Source organism: Salvelinus sp. IW2-2015, linkage group LG4q.1:29 (assembly GCF_002910315.2).
Source record: "Salvelinus sp. IW2-2015 linkage group LG4q.1:29, ASM291031v2, whole genome shotgun sequence".
NCBI lineage: Eukaryota > Metazoa > Chordata > Actinopteri > Salmoniformes > Salmonidae > Salvelinus > Salvelinus sp. IW2-2015.
This window is the reverse complement of record NC_036842.1, coordinates 48,054,735-48,073,078: the sequence shown is the minus strand read 5'-3', so window position 1 is coordinate 48,073,078 and position 18,344 is coordinate 48,054,735. Positions and strand designations below refer to the sequence as shown.

The window sequence follows — 18,344 nt, the reverse complement described above, 5'->3', positions numbered from 1 at the left end:
TGTCATGTGTCTTTTACTGACGAGTGGGTTCCGTCTGGTCACTGTACCATAAAGGCCTGATTGTTGGAGTGCTGCAGAGATGGTTGTCCTTCTGGAAGGTTCTCCCATCTCCACAGAGGAACTCACCTCCCTGACCAAGGCCCTTCTCCCCCAATTGCTCAGTTTGGCCGGGCAGCCAGCTCTAGGTACAGTCTTGGTGGTTCCAAACTTCTTCCATTTAAGAATGATGGAGGCCACTGTGTTGTTGGGGACCTTCAATGCTGAAGACATTTTTTGGTACACTTCCCAAGATCTGAGCCTCGATACAATCCTGTCTCAGCGCTCTACGGACAATTCCTTCAACCTCATGGCTTGGTTTTTGTTCTGACATGCACTGGTCGACTGTGGGGCCTTATATAGACAGGTGTGTGCCTTTCCAAATCCTGTCCAGTCAATTGAATTTACCACAGGTGGACTTCAATCAAGTTGTAGAATCATCAAGGATGATCAATGGAAACAGGATGCACCTGAGCTCAATTTCGAGTAACATAGCAAAGGGTCTGAATAGTTATTTAAATAAGGTAAATGCTTTTTAATTTTAATACATTTGGAAAAAACATTCTAAAAACCTGTTTTCACTTTTTCATTATGGGGTATTGTGTGTAGATTGCTGAGGAAAATGTTTTATTTAATCTATTTTTAGAATAAGGCTGTAACGTAACAAAATTGGGCCGACCAACCAGTGCTCCCGCACATTGGCTAACCGGGCTATCTGCATTGTGTCCCACCCGCCAACCCCTCTTTTACGCTACTGCTACTCTCTTTGCATCATATATGTATAGTCACTTTAACCATATCTACATGTACATACTACCTCAAATCAGCCTGACTAACCGGTGTCTGTATGTAGCCTCGCTTCTGTATATAGCCTGTCTTTTTACTGTTGTTTTATTTCTTTACCTACCCATTGTTCACCTAATACAATTTTTGCTCTATTGGTTAGAGCCTGTAAGTAAGCATTTCACTGTAAGGTCTACTACACCGGTTGTATTCAGCGCACGTGACAAATAAACTTTGATTTGATTTAGAAAGTCAAGGGGTCTGAATACTTTCCGAAGGGACTGTATAGCAAAGGAGGTTGGTGGCACCTTAATTGGACAGGCTCGTCGTAATGGCTGGAGCAAAATTAGTGGAATGGTATCAAACACATGGCTTCTATGTGCTTGATGCCATTCCATTTGGCAAAAAAACTAAATAAATTATTTAAGTGTATGAATCATACAGCCAACACAATCAACATTTTCAGGAAAACAATAAGCAACTACATTTCCATAGTGTACCTTTAAGAGCTCTTATGCACACACAATCTGGCTAAGCAAACATGTCCTTGATATTCAGGTTAGTCAAAGACTGAGCCATCATGGTGACACTTCCTATACAACAATCCTGGGTGGTGAAACATTTGAGTTTACTCTTTTAATCTGTTCAATGGTGAGCGCCTTTCCAACATGCATAGACCTTCAGAAGCACAGCTGCTGCCCTCTGGTGCCCAAGCGTTGCATAGTTTCATCATTCAGTTAATTGCAGGACAGCATACGGACAAAGAGGGGCAGGAGAATCAGGTGCAGCCATGAGTGGTCTTTTGGTGGACTAAGTGAAATCAGGTGTGGTAGTTATGTAGGAACCAGTATTATGGTACCGTTCATGTCTCCATAACCTACACATATCTCAAAGTATACTACAGGTCATCTAAGAATCTACCACAGAAACAGGCTGCTTTATATAAAGGGGATTTAGGGCTGACAAAAAAACAAAAACGGGTAATTTGTGGTTGAAGTCCATAGTCGACCCGTGGTCCATCTCTGGTGATTGCAATTTGCCACAGCAGATGAAGAACGCAGCACGTAAACACATCCAATGTTAAGAGGGACTTACGGCACTATTGTTGCCGATACAGGTGGCCTTCCAGCCTCCGTAGTTGCCGCTGGGGTCACTCTGGTAGAGCTGGAAACCATAGTGTTTGTCCCAACCCATGTACAGCAGAGACACGCCGAAGGGCCTTTTCCCTGTGGTCAAACCGCACAAACAGAAATGTAAAGACTTTTATCTATAATGTCAACTTTGCTTTTTTGAACAACCTCAGAGAACGAAAGGCAATCATGAATTCAGAAGACACTGCTTTTTACACTGAAGGTGGCCGGACCAGCCACTTACAACTTCACACTTGAAATTACAGTATTGAGGAGCAGTGAGCTAAACATAATGGCCTTCCAATTGACACAACCCTCTAGTTGCTTACGGTGACCTGCAGGTGGACTCTCGTTTCATTGGAGAGTACTACTGAATAAAGCCTCATCTGGTGTAGACAGCAACTTACCTCCAAACTGTGTGTAGGCCTGTTTGATGTCACACAGAGCTGTAACCAGCTGCTCACAGGGGATAGGCTCCTGGTACTGCAGTAGGTATCTGTGGGAAGGGAGACGAGGAATTCCATAAGTTTCCACAATGTTGCTTCATCACTAGCTTCAATAAACTATTTAGGAGCAACAAAAAAGGCACATGGTAGCCTAAATTTCAGTCTTTTAGGGCATTTTCACATATGAAACACGTTACTCTGGTTTGGATTCCTGGAGCGTGTGAGATTTCTACAGAAAACATTTCAGGGTGTGATTAGCAAGACACACATTCTACATGACGTTAGCTAGCTAGCTGATTTAGAACAGGCAAACACACTGAACAAAAATATAAAATGCAACATGTTAAGCTTTGGGTCCATGTTTCATGAGCTGAAATAAAAGATCCCAGAAATGTTTCAATCGCATTAAAAAGCTTATTTCTAAAATTTTGAGCACTTCCCTGTTAGTGAGCATTTTAGCCTTTGTCAAGATAATCCATCCACCTGATAGGTGTGGCATATCAAGTAGCTGATTAAACATGATCATTACACAGGTGCACCTTGTGGTGGCCACAACAAAAGGATACTAAAATCTGCAGTTGTGTCACACAACATAATGCCACAGATGTCTCAAATTGAGGGAGCGTGCAATTGACATGCTGATTGCAGGAATGTCCACCAGAGCTGTTGCCAGAGAATTTAATGTACATTTTTCTACCATAAGCCGCCTCCAACGTCATTTTAGAGAATTTGGTAGTACGTCCAACCGACCTCACAACATGTAACCTCACCAGCCCAGGACCTCCACCTGTGGATTATCTGTGACCAGCCACCCAGACAGTTGATGAAACTGAGGAGTATTTCTGAAAAACTCATTCTGATTGGCAGGTCCTGGCTCCCAAGTGGGTGGGCCTATGCACTCCCAGAGCCACAGATGGCTGCACCCCAATCATGTGAAATCCATAGATAAGGCCTAATATTTTTTTTCTCCAATTGACTGATTTCCTTCCATGAAATGTAACTCAGTAAAATCGTTGAAATTGTTGCATGTTGCATTTATATTTTTGTTCAGTATAGTTACTGCACAATACTAACCTAATGGACAGAGTGTAAAGGAAGACTGTACAGAATAAAAATATTCCAAAACATGCATCCTGTTTGCAACAACGCATTAAAGTAATACTGCAAAAAATGTGGAAAAGCAATTCAAATTCTTTCCTGAATACAAAGGGCTATGTTTGGGTCAAATCCAATACATTACCAAATACCACTCTCCATATTTTCAACCATAGTGGTGGCTGCATCATGTTATGGGTACGCTTGTAATCATTCACGACTGGGGAGTTGGTCAGGATACAAAATAAATGGAATGGAGCTAAGCACAGGCAAAATCCTAAAAGGAAAACCTGGTTCAGTCTGCTTTCCACCAGACACTGGGCGATGAACTCACCTTTCAGCAGGACAATAACCGAAAAAAAGGCCAAATCTACATTGAGTTGCTTACCAAGAAGAGTGAAAGTTCGAGTGGCCGAGTTACAGTTTTGACTTAAATCTGCTTTTAAATCTAGGGCAAGACTAGCAATGGTCAACAACCAATTTGGAGAATTTTGAAAATAATAAAATGTGCAAATATTGTACAATCCAGGTGTGCAAAGCTCTTAGACTTCTCTAGAAAGACTCACTGCTGTAGTCACTGCTAAAGGTTATTCTTAATTTGTACTTTAACCATTTTTTCTCCTAAATTCTCATGATAGCCAATTGGTAGTTACAGTCTTGTCCCATCGCTGCAACTCCCGTACGGACTCAGGAGAGGCGAAGGTCGAGAGCCATGCGTCCTCGGAAACACGACCCTGCCAAGCCGCACTGCTTCTTGAAACACTGTGCGCTTAACCCGGTTGCCAGCCGCACAAATGTGTTGGAGGAAACACCATACAACTGGCGACCGTGTCAGCGTGCATGCACCTGGCCCGCCACAAGGAGTCACTAGAGCGCGATGGGGCAAGGACATCCCGGCCGGCCGAACCCTCCCCTAACCCAGACGACGCTGGGCCAATTGTGTGCCGCATCATGGGTCTTCCGGTCGCGGCTGGCTGTGACAGCCCGGTATCGAACCCGGGTCTCTAGGGACGCATCAAGCACTGCGATGTGTCTTAGACCACTGCGCCACTCGGGAGGCCCTACTAAAATGTGATTCTAACATGCATTGCCTCAGGGGTGTGAATACTTACGTAAATGAGATAACTTTGCTCTGGTAGTGTATGTGGACACCTGCTCAAACATCTGAAAGCAGGAAAGGGCCTGCCCCAAAAGTTGGAAGCACAGAATCGTATAGAATGTCATTGTATGCTGTAGCGTTAAGATATCCCTTCACTGGAACTAAGGGGCCTAGCCCAAACCATGAAAAACAGCCCCAGACCATTATTCCTCCTCCACCAAACTTTACAGTTGGCATTATGCAGTCGGGCAGGTATCGTTCTCCTGGCATCTGCCAAACCCAGATTTGTATGTTGGAATGCCAGATGGTGAAGCGTGATTTATCACACCAGAGAACACGTTTCCACTGCTCCAGAGTCCAATGGTGGCAAGCTTTCCACCAACTTCAGCTGATGCTTGGCATTGCGCATGGTGATCTTATGCTTGTGTGCGGCTGCTTGGCCACAGAAAACCATTTCATGAAGCTCCTGACGAACAGTTCTTGTGCTGACGTTGCTTCCAGAGTCAGTTTGGAACTCTGTAGTGAGTGTTGCAACCGAGGACAGACAATTTATTTCGCGCTTCAGCACTCGGCGGTGCCGTTCTGTGAGCTTGTGTGACCTACCACTTCGCGGCTGAGCCGTTGTTGCTCCGAGACGTATCCAATTCACAAGAACAGCACTTAGTTGCCCGGGGCAGCTCTAGCAGGGCAGAAATTAGATGAACTGACTTATTGGAAAGGTGGCATCCTATGACGGTGCCATGTTGAAAGTCACCGAGCTCGTCAGTAAGGCCATTGTACTGCCAATGTTCCCTATGGAGATTGCATGGACGTGGCCGCGATTTTATACACTTGTCAGCAACAGGTGTGGCTGAAATAGCTGAATCCACTCATTTGAATGTATGTACACATACATTTGTATATATTGTGCATTTCCATATAGTGTATTTCCTTTTCAAGACATTTAAAAAGTCTAAACATGTTATCATAGGGTATTGTGAGTAGATGGGTAGAAAATAAATAAATAAAGGTTTGTACAGACAGTGGCAAGTCAAATTCAAGGACTTAAGGAGTTTAAGCGCTAATATTTATTTTCTATTGTTTCTAGTCGCCACCAGATGCCAGTATAGCAATATAGTATAGCAAAAATATACATACTATTCATCGCTACCTTTCAATACATACATGAGTGGTAAGTCAGTACTGTAATTTGAGTAGTAATGAGCAGAGTTGAGACATGCGTACTGGTGAACACACATTTCCTATTGGCATTACAACACAATTCCAGGTTAATGACTGTATTGTATTTTTATTGGGCATTTGGGAATCTACTACTTAATAGCTACGAAAAAGCATCTTGCATCAGACTGGCAGCTTTAATATCACAGGTCAGGAGAAGGGCGGGTGGGCTGTGCGAGGAAAACGGCAGATGAACGGCCACCAGAACGGCAGGAGCTGACGCTTGATAAAGTGGAATATCACGGGCACCCCTTGAATGAGGCAAAAAATCTCTGGAGAGAAAAAAAGTCACATAAGGAGGATGGATGCAGCATTGGGTTTTCCCCCTTCAGGGGTGATTCGCCCATGCTCGCAATGTCAAAGTCTGATGCATTTTTTGCACCATACACGGTGTGGGTTGGTTGGGTCCAGTGATAGAGGTAAAAATAAATATTAAAGTGGGTAAACTACACTGAACAAATATATAAAACGCAAAGTGTTGGTCCCATGTTTCATGAGCAGATATAAAAGATCCCAGACATTTTTCATACGTACAAAAGGCAGGATTTAATCTACATTTGCCAGTCATTTTACCTATCGATGTGACGTTTTCCACCGCCTAATCAGTCAGTTCTGTACCTGCTTGGCTGAGTGGCACTGTGGGTGGAATGAGTGAGCTCGGTTGGCAACCAGAACACAAAACACACAATGAAATAAAACTTGTCAGTCTGCCAGGAAATCATTTTAAGACCAATAAATTTTTCATATTAACATATTTGATCATTTTCTGTTCTCTCATTGCAATTCAAGCTCTAACTTAAGAAAATGTCAGATTTTCAAGGTATTCCAGTACTTGAATTTCAGAGTGCCAAATTCAAGTACTTTAAGCATCTTGCGCGAAACCTTGTGTGAAGTGAACACAGAGGCATTTCAGATGTCACTGACAGTAAAATGGAACAGTGATATTTGTCATTGGTAAGGAAAACAATTGTCTTTTCGGTTCTCCGAAACGTTTTCCTAATTTATTATTAAGCTTCATCATAGCTATTAAGCGCATCAATCCTATATATATATATATCTATCAGTGCTTGATTGACACGGAGCTCTGCCCACCCAGCGCCACCCTCTAATCATCTGTTAGGTGGTCCCCTGCTCACCTCTGTGCTATTAGTCTCAGCTCATTGGTCAGTACATTGGCATCTGATGTGATTCCAGCCACGCTACACGCTATATCCCTGCAACACAAGAAAAGAGGAAATGTCACACAAGCCAGTAGAGGCAATGGAAGGGCACTTCTGCTTGCCACTAGATGATGTACCTAGGTTTTTTTATCTGAAGATAAACACAAAAGGATGCAGCAACTTACTCATTCAGCTTGTAGATCTTTTCTGAGAAAAACACCTCGTCCAATAGCTTGTGGATGTTCCTCCTCTCAGCCGCCAGCAGCACACCGTCGTTGGCCAAAATCCCCAGACAAGTGCCAGCATGACCAATGGCCTCCATGGCATACTCTACCTGGTATAGGCGGCCTGCCAATGAAAAATGGCAAATGATAAGTGTGGGCAATTCCATGATAACGGAATGTTAAAGTTTAACAAACCATATAACTCCATGCACAATGACTACTTTGAACAATTTACACAGTAAGAAACAAAAACTAAAAACTTTCCTGGAATAACTGAGCAGATGCAAAGTTTGGAAACAAAGGTAAAATCTCCTTCAGTTTTATTTTTACCAAATACTGCATCTCCACAGTTCCTGTAAATGTGTTTTTGTAAAATTGTCAGTGGAAATTGTTAAAAGTAGTCCTTGTGCATAGAGATCTATGGTTTGTTAAACTGTGAAATCATTATTTTTGTTTGGTATACATTACTGTGAAAAAATCTGAGTCGCTGAGTAACTCCGTTACCATGGAATTGCCTGTGTGTCTCAGCACAACTAAACTCAGCAACAAAAAAAAGAAACGTCCCCTTTTCAGGACCGTCTTTCAAAGGCAATTCGTAAAAATCCAAATAACTTCACAGATCTTCACTGTGAAGGGTTAACATGCACCTGTAAAACTGTCGTTAAGACACTAACAGCTTACAGACTGTAGGTAATTTAAGGTCACAGTTATGAAAACTTAGGACACTAAAGAGGCCTTTCTACTGACTCTGAAAAACACCATAAGAAAGATGCCCAGGGTCCCTGCTCATCTGCGTGAACGTGCCTTAGTCATGCTGCAAGGAGGCATAAGGACAGCAGATGTGGCCAGGGCAATAAATTGCAATGTCCGTACTGTGAGACGACTAAGACAGCGCTACAGGGAGACAGGACGGACAGTTGATCGTCCTCGCAGTGGCAGACCACGTGTAACACCTGCACAGGATCGGTACATCCGAACATCACACCTGCGGGACAGGTACAGGATGGCAACAACAACTGTCAGAGTTACACCAGGAAAGCACAATCCCGCCATCAGTGCTCAGACTGTCCGCAATAGGCTGAGAGAGGCTGGACTGAGGGCTTGTAGGCCTGTTGTAACATCACCGGCAACAACGTTGCCTATGGGCACAAACCCAATGTTGCTGGACCAGACAGGACCGGCAAAAAGTACTCTTCACTTACGAGTCGCGGTTTAGTCTCACCAAGGGTGATGGTCGGATTCACGTTTATCGTCGAAGGAATGAGCTCTACACCGAGGCCTGTACTCTGGAGCTGGATTGATTGAGGTGGAGGGTCCGTCATGGTCTGGGGCGGTGTGTCAGAGTATCATCGGACTGAGCTTGTTGTCATTGCAGGCAATCTCAACGCTGTGCGTTACAGGGAAGACCTCCCTCATTGGTATCCTTCCTACAGGCTCATCCTGACATGACCCTCCAACATGACAATGCCACCAGCCATACTGCTTGTTCTGAGCGGTATTTCCTGCAAGAAAGGAATGTCAGTGTTCTGCCATGGCCAGCAAAGAGCCCGGATCTCAATCCCATTGAGCACGTCTGGGACCTGATGGATCAGAGGGTGAGGGCTAGGGCCATTTGTCTTGGAACTTGCAGGTGCCTTGGTGGAAGAGTGGGGTAACATCTCACAGCAAGAACTGGCAAATCTGGTGAAGTCCATTAGGAGGAGATGCGCTGCAGTACTTAATGCAGCTAATGGCCACACCAGATACTGACTTACTTTTGACCTCACCCTTTGTTCAGGGACACATTATTCCATTTCTGTTAGTCACATGTCTGTGGAACTTTTTCAGTTTATGTCTCAGTTGTTGAATCTTGTTATGTTCATACAAATATTTACACATGTTAAGTTTGCTGAAAATAAGCGCAGTTGACTGAGAGGACGTTTCTTTTTTTACTGAGTTTATAAATGCACCCTTCCTTTTAGACAGGGCCGGTCCTGGCCGTTCTGACGCCCTACGCTAGACACTAAAAATTGCCTTCACCCACAAAACTAGAACAGTAAGCAAAAAGATGTTGAAAATACCTACCGTAATTTCCGGACTATAAGCCGCTACTTTTTTCCCACGCTTTGAACCTCGCGGCTTATACTATGACGCGGCTAATTTATGGATTTTTCCCGCTTTCACAAGATTCATGCCGCCAAAAAACTGAGCACCGTCACGTGACGTAAATCGAGCGCGCTCAAACTTCCCATCATTCTGATTACGGTAGTCATTTTGTCACCCTCATCATGGCAAAGACACGGAGAAAAGCATATGATGCAGCTTTCAAGTTGAAGGCGATCGATCTGGCTGTTGGAAAAGGAAATAGAGCTGCTGCACGGGAGCTTGGCCTTAATGAGTCGATGATAAGACGTTGGAAACAGCAGCGTGAGGAACTGACTCAGTGCAAAAAGACAACCAAAGCTTTCAGATGGAAGAAAAGCAGATGGCCCGAACTAGAAAATGAGCTTGAAGACTGGGTCAACACACAGAGAGCAGACGGCCGAGGTGTTTCAACTGTGCAGATCCGACTGAAAGCCAAAACAATCGCCACCGCAATGAAGTTTGAGGATTTTTGTTACAAGCCGTGTTTCGTTTAAAGGCTGTGTAAAGTTCATTTGTTTCAATGTACCGGTAGGCACCTGCGGCTTATAGACATGTGCGGTTTATTTATGTACAAAATACTTTTTTTTTTTTTTTTTTCAGTGGGTGCGGCTTATATTCAGGTGCGCTTAATAGTCCAGAAATTACGGTATTTACCAGACATTGAAGTTATGATATGAATGGTGAAAATACATAATTTAAAGACACCTATGTTTGGGCCAAATCAAGGCCTGTACAGACCGGACAAAATCTGAACCACACATTAGACGTCTATGATTGGTTCGGATTTGGTCCGGAACAAAAAGCAACGTCCGTGGATATGGAAATCAAGGCCGGTCCGAACTGCACCAAAAAAAGACATCCGGACCCAAAAAATATGTCCAATAGGCGTCAGCCCGTGCTTACTGAGGTATAGCCTACAGTGTCGCCTGAAATTGAATTTTAGGAATGCCCATCTATGTGGTAGGCCCACCGTTTCTAAAACAGGCCGTTGCATTGGCTTTATTAGTCCTCTTTTCTATCACTAATCGACGTGGCTATTTAAGCTCTGAATATCAGATACCCAACTTTATCAGGAGTTCTCCTAAACCTATTTGCAATATGTTAACACAGCGGGAAATGCAGAAGTATTTTCTTTTTCGCTATGAGCAGCCCCTAAAAGATTGAGTTAAAAACTTGAAATCACTGATCATGACAACTGCTGTCCATGAAACTCATGGAGTAGCCTGATTGTCCGTTCCATATTCTACATTTTACTTTGGCCTGTCCTGTCCTGTTTTTAGGATATTTTGTTTAACAGGTCAGCACATTTTTTTTTTTTTTTTGATTGGGCGCCATTTAGGTTAGGCTAAATGATCAGAGAAACCTGCATGATGTGAAAGGTTTCTGTCTCATTACATTGTCATACATTTATCTCTAGCCTGTAGGCTACAGAGAAGACCACATACTCTCTACCATATGCTATATTTGCTACATGATTTATGTTCGATAATTTTTGTTGACAGAATGTTGGTGGAGGTGACTCTCCAACAGCAGCCTGGAGAGGCGTGCTTTGAATGGACAAAGCACGCCTCTGCAGGCTGCTGTTGGAGAGTCACCTCCACCAACATTCTGTCAACAAAAATTATCGAACATGACAAAGTGCCTTCGACAAAGTGGGCACTGCTTATCACAGGGTGGCATCAAAGCTCACCTAAAAAGCCCATATGACACTGGCTGACAAATAGTCATTGTTTTTGGGGTAGAATTGTGAGATTTTGTGTTATTTGGAGGTGCGTCTTGATCAGTTAAGCTCAGAAAATACCACCCTTGTCAATCTGCCACCTGGCAGCCACCTAGTCTTGCCTAATGAGCGGGCTGGCCCAAGATTCAGAAATAACTGATCTGACATGATTGGATTTGTAAAACTTCGCAGTAGGATATAAGCTTTCACCTATCCGATTGCATTTGATCCATCTTATTTCAAGGAGCAAATGAAGGATACATTCAAAAGTATTCCAACATGAATGTCCATCAGTTGTCAATAACTTTACTGCCTATAAATTGAGAGGCTCAATCTTACCTTCAGGCGAGAAGATGGTTGTTCTTGAATCATATCGACGAGACTGTAAAAGTTCAACAATATCACACTACATAGTGCAGACTACAAACTATCATAAAATGCTGTTGTGCTTCCATCAGTTTCTTTGGCTTCCATTACAAAAACTTAAATCTCAGGTTGATTTGATACTCACCATCTTAGTAGTTTCCTTTAAAATGCTGTGGAGGTTAAACAAATAATGTTCAGATAACAAATTAATCAACTCCACTATGTGATAAGCAAGTTGCTAAAGGCTTAGTCAACTTATTCTGCCAGATTGAAATGTATCAGTGCCGGTATTCTAGTTCTACAGCGCTTGCTTGTCATAGCTATGGCTAACTTTAGCTAGTTTGCCTGCGCTAGTACGGACGCCAGCAGAGTGAAACTGAAAGTGCAGTAGTACCTGAGGAATTGGAAATAATTCGCTATAAGGACAACATATGTACACACCAATATGGAATGATTCATTGCAAGTTAACGTGAACTAGCTAGTTAACTATAGCAGAAATAGAAGTTACAACTTTTGTACTAGCGCAAGCTCTATCAATTAGGATGCTTGCTAGCTAACTGCTAGCTCTCGAGCTACCATGAAGCAGCAACTTTTAGCTCACTAGCTGCCCACTCCATCCACCATTACAGATGTTAAAGGAAATGGCTAGCTAGCTAATGACATGAATTACAATATCATTACTGTGCAAAGCAATAAGCGTGTTTTGATTTTTTTTAAAGGGATACCTAAAAGCTTAAATATACAACGCAAATTGTCATACACCTTCTCTTGCGTTGTGACCTAACGTAGCCGGCGTGAACGAAGACTGTGTCAAAGATATTTCCTTGTTCTGCTTTTTTCCCCTTCGACTTCTTCTTTGGGATTATGTTGGAGGATCGCATCCAATTTAAGGTGCATACACCACCACCTACTGTACTGGAGTATGAAGCCAGTCACGGGCTACGTACATAAAACACCCTTTCCTTTCTTGTTCTATCTGTGATTTGGTTGTGTTGTTACCAGCCCATTGACTCAACAATCTTAAAGACCGGCCACTCTGATTTTAGACAGATCCCGCCCGCCCACCTAGCATCACTACTCTGGATTGTTCTGACTTAGAATATGTGGACAACTACAAATACCTAGGTGTCTGGTTAGACTGTAAACTCTCCTTCCAGACTCACATTAAGCATCTCCAATCCAAAATTAAATCTAGAATTGGCTTCCTATTTCTCAACAAAGCATCCCTCACTCATGGTGCCAAACATACCCTCGTAAAACTGACTATCCTACCGATCCTTGACTTCGGCGATGTCATTTACAAAATAGCCTCCAACACTCTACTCAGCAAACTGGATGTAGTCTATCACAGTGCCATCCGTTTTGTCACCAAAGCTCCATATACCACCCACCACTGCGACCTGTATGCTCTCGTTGGCTGGCCCTCGCTTCATATTCGTCACCAAACCCAGTGGCTTCAGGTCATCTATAAGTCTTTGATAGGTAAAGCCCCGCCTTATCTCAGCTCACTGGTCACCATAGCAGCACCCACCCGAGGCACGCGCTCCAGCAGATATATTTCACTGGTCATCCCCAAAGCCAACTCCTACTTTGGCCGCCTTTCCTTCCAGTTCTCTGCCGCCAATGATTGGAACGAATGCAAAAAAACAACAAATAATAATATATATATTTTTTTTAATCACTGAAGCTGGAGACTCATATCTCCCTCACTAACTTTAAGCATCAGCTGTCAGAGCAGCTTACTGATCATTGCACCTGTACACAGCCCATCTGTAAATAGCCCACCCAACATCCCCATATTGTTTTATTTTTTTGCTCCGTTGCACCCCAGTATCTCTACTTACACATTCATCTTCTGCACATCTATCACTCCAGTGTTAATGCTAAATTGTAATTATTTCGCCACTATGGCCTATTTATTGCCTTACCTCCCTAATCTTACTTCATTTGCACACACCGTATATAGACTTTTCTTTTGTGTTATTGACTGTACGTTTGTTTATCCCATGTGTACGTTTGTTTATCCCAGGTCGCAGTTGTAAATGAGAACTTGTTCTCAACTGGTTAAATAAAGGTGAAATAAATAAAAATATAATAATAATAAAAACAACTGCCTCGGCTATGCCACCTAGTGTTGTGGAGGACTTGGCACGTGTTTCGCACCCCAGAGCCCAGTTTTTCAAAAGTTATCTATCTGGATTTCTAGATTTCACCTATTGGATAGGATTAAATGCATAGAAATACAAATAATCGAGTTTAATGGGGACTCTCGTTCTATTTCTATGCATTTAATCCCATCCAATAACCGAAATCCAGATAGATATCTATAGAAAATAAAATAGAAAACTGGGCCCTGGAGATGACATTTTCAAGATCTTTGCTTTGAACATAGCTCTCAAACTCAGGGGCATTCTGCCTTCTACCTAGTTTTCAGCCATTAGCCAATTGTCATACTTGAGTAAAAGTAAAAGATACCTTCATAGAAAAGTACTCAAGTAAAAGTGAAAGTCATCCAATAGAATACTACTTGACTAAGTCTAAAAGTATTTGATTTTAAATATACTTAAGTATCAAAAGTATAAATCATTTAAAATTCCTTATATTGAGAAAACTAGATGACATATTTATTATTATTTTTACAGATAGCCAGGGGCATGCTCCAACACTAAGACATCATTTACAAACGAACCAATTGTGTTTCCTGAGTCTGCCAAATAAGATGTAGTAGGGATGACCAGAGATGTTCTCTTAGTGTGTGAATTGGACCCTTTTCCTGCTAAGCATTCAAAAGGTAGGAGTACTTTTGGTTGTCAGGGAAAATGTATGGAGTAAAAAGTACATAATTTCCTTTAGGAATGTAGTGAAGTAAAAGTTGTCAAAAATATAAATAGTAAAGTACAGTACAGATACACCAAAAAAACTACTTAAGTAGTACTTTCAAGTATTTTTACTTCAGTACTTTACACCACTGGCTACGCTCACGATTGACTCATGTGAACTAAAATCCCAATGCTATGTTTTAACGTTTAGAAACATCAATAATCATCGCTTGCGACACGGCTTTCGAAACATATGGCCCTTATCTTTCATCATCGAGAAAGAATCCTTCAAATAGAAAATATACATTTACTGCTATGGTGCCTCCATCTGAGGAAACAACATTTCCGCTACACTTCCTGAGTTATGCTTATGTAACCCTTGTTATTTTAGTCCTTTGAGAGGTACAGTCCGTATCCTCCGCCCCCTCTATGACCTCTGATAGTAATGCACCTAGGTCCTAGGTTATGCAAGTTAGCATTCTAGCTAACAACTGCTGCATCCAAAATAATTATTTTGCAAAGATCACAACCAAATATAATCTTAGCGACTGTTCAAGCAAAAATCAAAACATCAGTGAAAGCGTATGAGAACCCCAAAAAGTAATTTTATTTAGAAGTAATAAAAACATAAACATAGGCTATGTTGAATGGGCGCAGATGGCGATGGATTTCTTACTGCAGTTCATGACATCAGTAGTGCAATGGCCATAATAGGTGCTGTAGGAGATGGCTGCCGTTTTACGGGCTCTTAACCAATTGTACTATTGTGTGTGTTTTTTCACATTATTTGTAACTTATTTTGTACATAATGTTTCTGCCACTGTCTCTTATGATCAAAAATAGCTTCTGGACATCAGGACATCGATTACTCCCCTCGTACTGGACAAAGATCTTTTCATTTAACGAGTCGGACGCGAAGGATTTACTTCCGATACCCGACAAGGCCAACTTCCCTGACATTCGCAGGAGAAAGAGACAGAGTTTTCGGGGACGTAGGTCGGGGTGCCTTGTAAGGATCTGACGGCGAGTGTGTAATCTGCCTTTACCATCGGTCCTATTAGCCAACGTGCAATCATTGGATAACAAAATAGACGAGCTACGATCACGAATATCCTACCAACGGGACATTAAAATCGGTAATATCTTATGTTTCACCGATTTTTCACTGCTGACTAGACCGTGCATGTTGATTTTGTCCATCCACACCAAATGCGATCAGGACCCGTAGGTTGAAATATCCAAACAAACTCTGAACCAACTATATTAATTTGGGGACAGGTCGAAACACATGAAACATTAATGGATATGTACCTATCTAGCTGGCTATTGCTAGCTTATTTGTCCTGGGACATAAACATTGGGTTGTTATTTAACCTGAAATGCACAAGGTCCTTTTTTTCTGGATCTTTGTAGAATTTTGACCCATTTTGAGTCACACAAAATCATGTGTTCGCTACTCCAACAATTCATCCACAAATAAAAGGTGAAACCTAGTTAGTTTCTAGTAATCTCTCCTCCTTTAGTCTTCTTCTATGGCCTTTTATATGGCGGTTAGCAAACAATTTTGACTGGAGTGTGGACCTCAGTCATCTTTCAAATCACCCACATGGGTATATGCTCCTAAAAACCAATGAGGAAATCAGAGAGGCTGGACTTGCAGCATGTTAAGCGTCAAAAATAGAACCAAATTCTATTTTAGCACCTGGCTACGCAGACGCTCATTGACGTGCAAGCTTTGGATGAAATGATTGAATAACATGCATGTGTACATTTATTTTGCAACGCTCACACACGCAACGCAGACGGTGTAGTCAGCATGATATACAATGTAGGCCTATCACTTGTGCATCAGTGTGCTCTGAAGAGTTAAGAACGATATGCAGTCTTACATTGCACCCAAACAGCACAGATCTGAGATATTTTTGCTATAGAAGTACTTAGTCCTCTTAAATTGTAATTCCAAATTGCACATCAAAAATATTTAGGGTTATATGACCAAAGATTTGTACAACTAACCCAAGATAGACCAGATCCTGTCGTGTCGTTTCCAATGGGCATAAATTCATCTTAGTGGGCAGAACAAGCAAGGTGTGCCGAACCAAGCACGAGCTAGTGAGATCCTATTGGTGTGTTCAAGCATTTATTCGCCTACTCTTTGAAGTGCATGTGTGCTCAATTTGTCTTTGCACTACACAACACAGTCCACTCTGTTTGTAACAAAGTCTAGTTTTGGAAACAGAAAACTGTATGGAGATCAAATGTTTCATCTATGAGAAAATCTGAATGTTGGCCAAAATCCATCTCCCTCCATCTTCTCCCACTGCCAACCATGGGGACTTCCTCTCATCACCAGATTTGGTAGTGAGTGGAAACTCCAACTGGATGCTTCACATGTATGGTCCCTACATCCAGGGAAATATATGTCTCGTTCTTCTAGCTGTGATATGACAGTCTGCTCTTCCATTCTTCAACCTTCACACCAGGGCTGCCAAAAATATAGGGTCGCTATAAGACTTTTGCAAAAAATAATGGACCTGTGAAAAAATATATAAAATAACTACCCACTACCATGAGATGTATATATTTGATGTAATAATTGAATGATGACCACATCCCTTCCAAAAATAAATTTAAATAGTGTTTTAATGCGAGTGTTTATACCCTGCTCCATGTATTCAATCTATTCCATTTCAAACTTGGTCATAGTGCAGCTTTACTTCCGGGCTATTATGATGCATCTGGCAGTTCCTTCTCAGTATCCCCCTCATTTTAGAACGTTTTTAAAAACACAGAAGCCAAACGCGGAAACTATGGATACAACTTATTTTGTGCTCGCGCATTATTATAATTCATATGAGCGCCACTAGAAATCCCTGCATAAGCATGTTTCTGTTAGCCCATACACCATGACAAAATACACCATATGACTGCCCTGCTAATGTGTTTGCACCTTGTAGGCTAAACTGCCAAGAAAATAAATCGCGTAACTGATCCAAATGGTTGCCCAATCAGTCAGGCTAGATGCAGTTATTTTGAAATGATGAATATGCATTCTAAACGCCAGGCTTTTGAGCGGTTATTCAAATTACATAGGCTATTCACTGCAGTTTACAGCCTATACTAGAGTTTTGTACTCGAAAACAATAATACAATTCTTCATTACGTTGTGTTGTTGTAGCCTAGGTATAATACAATTATTGTCCCTAAAAAACTTAAACAATATGGTAGATTTTCGAGCTGCATACCCGGGTACTGGGAGGGAGCGCACATAGTGTAAGCTACCTATGATTTCATTATCTAATAAAACAAATATATATTTCACTGTGTAAATTGACTGGATATATTCACTGCAGTATTAAGCCTAACCTTGAGTTTATGAATTGTGTGCTAATATGCATACGCTTCTAATTTAGGATTTAGGCTACATCTCAAGCCTGTCTGTCTTCATTGCTCTGTTGCACAATTACTCACCGCCACGGCTATTCCTTATACATCTTGTTGAGTCCGTCCCAGGAAAAGCCAGACTACAAAAGCTTGTTGGATACTTATTTCGACTTGTTTTCTGTAGCCTACTAATAGCCCACTGGAGGAGAGATGCACGCTTGCTCTTGCTTTCTGAATAAAATAAGCTACAGCATTAACGCCCTGATCACACTGACAGTATCCTTGCGTTTTGGTACACCAGAAGTACATTCATTTCCAATGGAATGCTGCGTTTGCCTTGCAGTGCGTTCCGTGTGTATAACACAGGAGGTTGGTGGCACCTTAATTGGGGAGGATGGGCTCGTGGTAATGGCTGGAGCGGAATAGGTGGAGTCGTATCAAATACTTCAAACATATGCCATTCCATTTACTCCATTACGACCATTATTATGAGCTGTCCTCACCTCAGCAGTCTCCACTGGTGGTGCATATGTTGGATTTATCAAATTTATGCACCAAATTGTATCCGTAGATGGCTTTACAGAAAAGGTCGAAGGTGAATGTTTAACTTTGTACACACACATCCAGATGATGTTGCGTAACTTTTTTGCACAATGAAACTGTATGTGTGATCGAGGTGTAACAAGCTGGGAGTTGGAAAGGAAAAGCTCATATTTTCCTACAGTAGGCCTATCTTAAC

At 42.0% G+C, this 18,344-nt stretch overlaps 1 protein-coding gene across 6 annotated transcripts in view; it reads right to left on the bottom strand.

Moving 5' to 3' along the window:
- Window positions 1-17,880, bottom strand: part of psma4 (proteasome 20S subunit alpha 4) — a 28,404-nt gene extending 10,524 nt beyond the window's left edge. Inside the window, exons 1-7 of one of the 6 annotated variants that reach the window (XM_023984833.3) lie at window positions 17,693-17,712; window positions 11,547-11,571; window positions 11,375-11,417; window positions 7,153-7,315; window positions 6,944-7,021; window positions 2,357-2,445; window positions 1,915-2,045 (exon numbers count right to left, since the gene is read on the bottom strand). In XM_023984833.3, the coding sequence (XP_023840601.1) occupies window positions 1,915-2,045; window positions 2,357-2,445; window positions 6,944-7,021; window positions 7,153-7,315; window positions 11,375-11,417; window positions 11,547-11,549 (507 nt within the window). In that variant the 5' untranslated portion in view covers window positions 11,550-11,571; window positions 17,693-17,712. Of the gene's footprint in view, window positions 1-1,914; window positions 2,046-2,356; window positions 2,446-6,943; window positions 7,022-7,152; window positions 7,316-11,374; window positions 11,418-11,546; window positions 11,572-12,127; window positions 12,299-17,692 lie in introns of those variants that run through there. The other 5 variants (XM_023984831.1, XM_023984832.2, XM_023984835.3 and 2 more) reach the window with 5 other exon arrangements.
- Window positions 17,881-18,344: the final 464 nt, after the last annotated feature.